Source organism: Dendropsophus ebraccatus, chromosome 6 (genome assembly GCF_027789765.1).
Source record: "Dendropsophus ebraccatus isolate aDenEbr1 chromosome 6, aDenEbr1.pat, whole genome shotgun sequence".
In the NCBI taxonomy this organism is placed as follows: Eukaryota; Metazoa; Chordata; class Amphibia; order Anura; family Hylidae; genus Dendropsophus; species Dendropsophus ebraccatus.
The window spans coordinates 151734682-151742642 of NC_091459.1; the positions used below are offsets into that span (position 1 = coordinate 151734682).

The 7961-nt window shown below is 46.7% G+C and overlaps 1 protein-coding gene across 1 annotated transcript; it reads right to left on the reverse strand.

Annotated features, from left to right (window-relative positions):
- Nucleotides 1–6289: 6289 nt before the first annotated feature.
- Nucleotides 6290–7150, reverse strand: LOC138795376 (taste receptor type 2 member 40-like). The gene has a single exon (XM_069974360.1). The coding sequence runs from the start codon at nucleotides 7148–7150 to the stop codon at nucleotides 6290–6292; it is 861 nt and encodes a 286-aa protein (XP_069830461.1).
- Between the last annotated feature and the right edge of the window lie 811 nt (nucleotides 7151–7961).

The following is a 7961-nucleotide window of genomic DNA, read 5'->3' on the forward strand; positions in this document are numbered from 1 at the left end:
AGCCAACAGATTGCAACAATACACTTCGGTATGACAGTTGTCACCCACGACGTATGGTCAGGAGCCTCCCTCGTAGCCAGATGCTTCGGGCCAAGCGCATTATTCAGAAACCCACTGATTTAGATAAAACACTGATTAGAATGAGCAATGACTTTAAAGAACGAGGGTACCCTGACAAATTACTTGACCAATGTAAAGAGGACATCACAAGTCATGACAGAGACAAACTATTGGAGGATAGAAAAAAGGATAACTCACTAAACAGAATACCATTTGTCACAACGTATACTGACCTCTCACCAAGAATTAGTTCTATCATTAACCGTTACTGGTATGTGGTTAGAGACAGCCATAGAAACATCCCTGACTTCCAATCCCCCCCTCTTATGTCATACCGAAGAGGGAGGAATTTACGTGACCAATTGGTCAAATCTACACTAAAAATGACACGGAAAACATCTCAAACTTTCCTTGGCAAAAAAAACACTGGGTCATTCCCCTGTTTAAATTGCGTAAACTGCAAAATAATGAAAAAAGGTCCTGAATTCATACACCCAATTACAAAGAAAGTATTTAAGATCAACCAATACCTTACATGTGTGTCTGACTGGGTAATATACATTTTGTGGTGCCCATGTGGATTTATATATGTGGGTGAGACCACATGGGACCTCAAAACTAGGTTGAATCAGCACCGTTATACAATCAGGAGTAAAAAAATAGACTTACCTGTAGCCAAACATTTTGTCGAGAAAGGACACTCAGAGTGGGACCTCAGATTCATGGTCGTTGACAGAATTGGTCCCCTAAACAGAGGAGGGGACAGGGCACTAATTTTAAAAAAAAGAGAACTTGAATGGATTTTCAATACTGAAGCTAGAGGTGAATATGGGTTAAATGTTGAATACAAGGTTGCAAAACATCTTAATAGATGAGCATATCTGGCACCATCACCTGCTCTCTTTGAAGTATCGATCAGTAATAAGTGAACTGAAAAAATCCACGCTTGCATTATTACCATTAATAATATTGTTTATCTCTCCTTTACTTACTTTACAGACTCTGTAGACGAGACACGATGGGAACAAGAAACTGGCTCACATAATTTTGAGCATGGAGGAAGCTTTTTATTTTTGCTGGGAGCTGTGCTTAAGTACGTGTTCACATTAGAAGCGGTTTTTTTCCATGAAGGCTGCAAGTTATCTGACCACGAATTTGCTGACTGCCATGCCAGCTAATGTGGTGCTGACTGCAATGCCGGCTAACAATTAGATCCCTGTTCACACATAAGGTTTTCCTACAGCGACCTGTCGGGTCCTGATTACTGAGTGGAGCGTCCATGAAGGCTGCTAGACACCTGGAATGGAAACACACAGAGCGGTATCTTTGATCTTACGTTAGTCTTGCTGACTGCTATGTCAGCTAATGTGATGCCGGCGTATCCATACTGCTTATCAGCTGTCGCCCTGATGGTTATTACTCACGCTCCCAGCCCAGATGAATGGAGGAGGAGATCCAGAGTGATGTCACCAGTCTCCTTAGTAACATGACGCTCCCCCAGCTCTAGCAGCCAGCTACGTTCCTAAGTGTCCCGGAAACCTTGCAATTACTTTGTTTATTTATTTTTCAAGCATACTATTGCGTCCTACAGGACGTTGGAGAGACTTAGTATGGACTTTAATCACTGTTGTGTATATTTCACCTTGTAAAACACTTTTCACTATTTATTTGTTTATACCTGCAGTATACCCAACCACATGTGTGGAATACTTTGTAATTAGCACATGGGACTGACCAATAAGATTTTGTATCACTTGTCCAATGAACTGTTTGCCTTTTGATTAAGCACCTGTATTTAAGAGTGTGGTATGTTCACTTTATTTGGCTTGAAAATGGTGGCGAGAGGCCACAGAAACGTTGCCTTCCTGTAATGCTGTGACAACTTTGAATAAATTTACACTGTTTTTTCACGTTATCCGGAGTGCCGACAATCTACTTTACATAAATCTGGAGAGAGAGATGTGCCATGACTTCAGTGTAAATAGTAGTGGGGTGGAGTAGGCAACTGTAAAGCAGGACTGCAGAAAAACATATGGAGAAGCAACAGCAATGCTGGAGGGCGTCCAGGAGCTACAGGGGCACCAAGGAACAGGGCCGAGCTCTGAAGCCAACTGATGTAAAGTCAACTGGAGATCATATGGACCCTCTGGGTTTCCAATGGATTTGACTAGAGCCTCAATCACGGACTGGAGTTTAACCACTTGAGAGGTCTGGACTTTCCCACAGATAATTCCCAACTTGATGCCCTCAGAATAGTCTCTGTTAGCATCATCTAACACAGTGATTTTCAACCAGTGTGCCGCGACACATGGTCGGGTGTGCCGCGGGGAAAGTTCCCCAAACTATGGTGCCCCTGTGTTTTGTTCCCCGGCAATGCGCAGCGATCAGTGGCGGATTATAATGTGGGCGGTTGCGTGCCACAGTGCACCACGCTCCCGGTCTCCGCTGATTGGAGGTGCACATCCGGGCCCTACGGGCGGCCAGTAGGTGAGGCGGACAGCAGCGGCCACCATCTCGGAGGAGGTGTGGAGGAAGGGGGGGAGAGAAACCTGGGGATGGGGGAGAGAAACAGTGGAGAGAAGAAGGGGGGAGAGAAGTTTGGTGGAGAGAAGCAGGGGGGAGAGAAGCACAGGAGAGAAGCATGGGGGAGAGAAGCACAGGAGAGAAGCAGGGGGGAGAAGTATGGTGGAGAGAAGTACAGGAGATAAGTATGGTGGAGAGAAGCACAGGAGATAAGCATGGGGGAGAGAAGCACAGGAGATAAGCATGGGGGAGAGAAGCACAGGAGAGAAGCAGGGGGGAGAAGTATGGTGGAGAGAAGCACAGGAGAGAAGTAGGGGGGAGAAGTATGGAGGAGAGAAACACAGGAGAGAAGCAGGGGGGAAAAGTATGGTGGAGAGAAGCACAGGAGAGAAGCATGGGGGAGAGAAGCACAGGAGAGAAGCAGGGGGGAGAAGTATGGTGGAGAGAAGCACAGGAGAGAAGCATGGGGGAGAGAAGCATGGGGGGAGAAGCACAGGAGAGAAGTAGGGGGGAGAAGCATGGGGGAGAGAAGCACAGGAGAGAAGTAGGGGGAGAAGCACAGGAGAGAAGAAGGGGGAGAAGTATGGTGGAGAGAAGCACAGGAGAGAAGCAGGGGGGAGAAGTATGGAGGAGAGAAGCACAGGAGAGAAGCATGGGGAGAGAAGCACAGGAGATAAGCATGGGGGAGAGAAGCACAGGAGAGAAGCAGGGGGGAGAAGTATGGTGGAGAGAAGCAGGGGGAGAGAAGCACAGGAGAGAAGCAGGGGGAGAAGTGTGGTGGAGAGAAGCACAGGAGAGAAGCAGGGGGAGAAGTATGGTGGAGAGAAGCACAGGAAAGAAGCATGGGGGAGAGAAGCACGGAGAACCAGGTGGGAGAAGTATGGTGGAGAGAAGCATGGGGGAGAGAAGCACAGGAAAGAAGCAGAGGGGAGAAGTATGGTGGAGAGAAGCACAGGAGAGAAGCAGGGGGAGAAGTATGGTGGAGAGAAGCAGGGGGGAGAAGTATGGTGGAGAGAAGCACAGGAGAGAAGCATGGGGGAGAGAAGCACGGAGAAGCAGGTGGGAGAAGTATGGTGGAGAGAAGCATGGGGGAGAGAAGCACAGGAAAGAAGCAGAGGGGAGAAGTATGGTGGAGAGAAGCACAGGAGAGAAGCACAGGGGGAGAAGAAAACAGGCCCAGGTTTCACACTGAGTATAAATACATTTAGAATCTATATTATTAACTATATGTATAATATGTACTGTTTTAGTGTCATTTTGTGCCATTTTGGTTGGTGGTGTGCCCCGGGATTTTTTAAGTATAAAAAGTGTGCCGCGGCTCAAAAAAGGTTGAAATCACAGATCTAACACATAGATTGACAGAGGACACAGATCCACAGTACCAAAGGAACAAACGGAAAGCATAGGCTGAGGTCGGGACAGCAGGAGTTTGCTCAATATGATATAGAACACAGGTGTCAAACGGCATTGTTACTGTTTGGCTCATAGTGGCGGAACAATCTTTTTCTTCTTGTATTCTACAAATTACTCATTCCCTAATAGCTCAGTCATTAGATTGGTTCCCAGGTGAAAGGTCTCTGGTTCGAATCAAGAAGCAGCCACAAAGAGGAATTAACATTGAACGAAAAACTATTGAACCCAAGGAATTGGGGCTGGAGTTCCATCACTCAGTGATACGCTCAAGTCTTTTATAATAGAATAGAGATGGGAAACATCTAAGTAACATATAGTAGACACCTGACCACATTGTGCTCTATAGTTATGAATGACAATCAAGAGTAATAACAATGTTCTGTAGAGACAGATCCAGGAACCAGGAGATGTTGTTGGCGAGGGACTTCTATTAGTCCTGGTGGGATAGACATTATGGGGGGAGGATTTATTAAAGTTGTGCACATTTATCTTAGGGTCATTTTTGCTTTAAAAAAAATTGTGACCTTTTGAAACACAACACCCCTGATTCCATTTTTCAAATGCACCTAAAGGATAAGTCATCTTTGAAGCTTTTCTTTAGAAATATCAGTACATGACAATGTCTTCTTTGGCAGCATCTTGGTATGGTGGACTGTAAGAATATCTGGATTCCTTATCTATCACCTAGGTCATGGGTCTCCAAACTCCGGCCCTCCATTTCCCATCATGCCTGGACAGCCAAATCCAAAGTTTAGCTTTCTGGGCATGATGGGAATTGTGGTTTTGCAACAGCTGGAGGGCCGCAGTTTGGAGACACATGACCTAGTGCATGGTTGGTCTCTGTGGTTAAACTGGTCCTGAGTAGTTGGTTCACATCTATATGCTTAAGAATTAGTCTCCACATTCCAGTCTGATTATTACCGTATTTTTCGCTTTATAAGACGCACTTTTTTTTCCTCCCAAAGTGGGAGGAAAAACCAAGTGCGTCCTATAAAGCAAAGACGGCTCCCAAGCAGTGCCGAGCACCGCATGGAAGCCGTCCCGCCCGCCCCCTGTATTGCCGCTCACTATGCATATGCATAGTGAGCGGCCCTGAGCCATCCCCTCCGCCCGCCCCGCCCCTCTATCGCCGCTCAGCTGAGCCGATCAGAAGCCTGGAAAAGTGCAATGAGCTGCACTTTCCTGGGCTCCTGATCGGCTAAGCGGCGATGGAGGGGCGGGCGGAGGGGATCGCTGTTCTACTTACCTGTCCGCCGGCCCCAGCAGCTCCTCTCCCGACACTCCGGTCTCCCGTCATCCTCCGGCACAGGCAGTGGGGTACAGAGAAGCTGCCTGTGTCCCGGAAGTGTTCTGCAGCGGCAGTCTCTCTGTCCCCCGCTGCCTATGCCGGAGGATGACGGGAGACCGGAGTGTCGGGAGATTAGCTGCTGGGGCCGGCGGACAGGTGAGTAGCCTGTTTGTTGTTTTACTGGTCGCAGGGGGAATTGGCTACTATGGGGGGCACTATATGGGGGCATTGGCTACTGTATGGGGGCATTGGCTACTATGGGGGGCACTGGCTACTATGGGGGCACTGTATAGGGGCATTGGCTACTATATGGGGGCACTGTATGGGGGCACTGGCTACAATGGGGGCACTGTATGGGGGCATTGGCTACTATGTGGGGGGCATTGGCTACTATGTGGGGCACTATATGGGGGGATTGGCACCAATCACACTGCTGCTATCTCCAAACTGTGACAATGAGCAAAATATTTTTTTTTCTATTCCCCCCCCCCTAAACTCAGGGGTGCGTCTTATCAAAAGACGCGTCCTATAAAGCGAAAAATACGGTAGCTCATGGCGTTACTCCCAGGCCAATACCATTCTTAAAGGATTATTCCAAGAAAAGTTAACTTGTCCCCTATCGACAGGATAGGGGACAAGTAAGAGATCACAGGGGTCCAACCTCCGAACCTCTCACCGATCTCCGTATCAGCGGCCCGGCTTCTGTGTTATGAATAGATACGGCATGTGACCCTAGGCTCTATTCATGGCTATGGAGGTGCCGGAGAGAGCCAAGTTAGCACTCTTCTGGCTTACTCGGCTCTTTCCGGTATCTCCATAGGAATGAATAGAGCTGAGGGTCACGTATCATACTTGTGGCTCTATTCATATCACAGAAGACAGGGGACGATACGGAGATCGGCGAGAGGTTCAGAGGTTGGATTGCCATCCTGTTAATTTTTCTTTGAAAACCTCTTTAACGGAAGTAGATGTAGCTGCATAGAAAACACATCACTCACCACTAACTCATGAACACCAGTTCAGTATCTTGGTCAGCGTCTTATTCAGTCTCTTTGTTCCCTTAATTAAAAAGTAGGAACTAAAAATATGACATAAAGAAAGTAAAATTCCAAATAGGTATACCCAGAAGTCGTCACTGAGAGTGAGTATGGTCACAGAAGTGAATATTAGGATATTAGTGACCAGTAAGGTAGAGACTGTTGTGGCCGCATGGATATGGGCCTCGATGTTAGGAGATCCGGAGCCCTCGCTGTTCTCCTGGATTCTCTTCATGTGTTTACACAGAGAGATGAGGATGGTCGATGCCGATACCGAGCAGAGGAAAGTGCACAAGAGGCAGATGATCTGAAAGAGCAGTATTATCCAGTAGCATCTTACAGGTGTCTTCAGGGATATGACTTTGGATTCTGTTGTGTTTACTTGATGACACTCCGGCTTTGTGTCCAGTGCAGAACAAACCGTCAGGAAGGAGTGAACAAAGGAAAATGCCAGATGAATCCAAGGAAACAGCTGAGGGAATCTTCTCTGGAGATGGCTGTAGAACCAGTGGTGAATAGTGACAATCTTCAGACAGTAATGTATACTGAGAAGGGCTGAGAACCATAAGCTGCACATGTTCAGGTACATAAAGATCTGTAGGTCATTGCGATAGAATAGAAATAGATCCATGTACATTATATAACATTCATGAAGTCCATGTAGAAAGCAGAAGACACTGAAGCCGACTATGAGCCAATCACTTAATGCAAGTCTCCTGTTCCTGCAGACTTCTCCAGTATTCACAGCTATGATGAAGAAGTTTCCGGGCAGAGAGAGGATCAGAGTCACATAACTGATAGCTATGAGGGTGTTCTGTACGGCATCCATCTCCTGTATCTGAGCAGCTCTGGAGATGTTCCTCTCACGTCACGTTATTTATTTGCTGGGATATATGATCCTATGAACAGCTGAACCAGATCAGATTCATGGTCGCAACACCAGACACTTGAGTTTTGCAAGTAAAATCAGACAGATAAGATTGCGGACAAGGACAGTGGACCCCAAGCTGAATCCCGCCCACTGTCCCTGCCTACTTGCTTCAATCTGTCCTAGGTGGCAGCGAGCAACTGGGCGGCAGCCCCTGCATTGGCTAGGTGGAACACAAAACAAGACAAACAAACACAATAAACAAGAGAATTTGTGGGGTTCATTTGTGAGCTCCTGGGGTTCGTCCTCCATCACAATGTGTTCCAGTTCGCTGATCAATGGTATGGTCAGCGAGCTGGGACCGCGATGGGGACGCCAGTAGCACCTACTTTTGCTAACTTATACCTAGCTGAACTGGAAGATGAAATTATTTTTAATGTACAGAATCCTTTTATATCCAAGATAGCTTTGTACTTAAGATATATAGATGACGTCCTGTTAGTGTGGGCGGGCTCAGAAGATGACTTCAACCAGTTTGTACAATATATTAACATCAACACATACAATATGTCATTTACAGCTATCTATGGTAACAAACAACTTGATTTCTTAGATGTACACATGGAACTCCAGCAGGGAGAGCTAAAAGTAAGTGGCTACCGTAAAAGCACAGCCTCAAATATGTTACTAAACTATAAAAGTTATCACCCCCATCATGTAAAACAGTCAGTACCTTATGGACAATTTGTACGCCTCCGCAGGATTAATAATT

Excerpts from the sequence above, each read along its gene's own strand:
- LOC138795376 (XM_069974360.1), bottom strand. The coding sequence starts at position 7,150 with ATGGATGCCGTACAGAACACCCTCATAGCTATCAGTTATGTGACTCTG.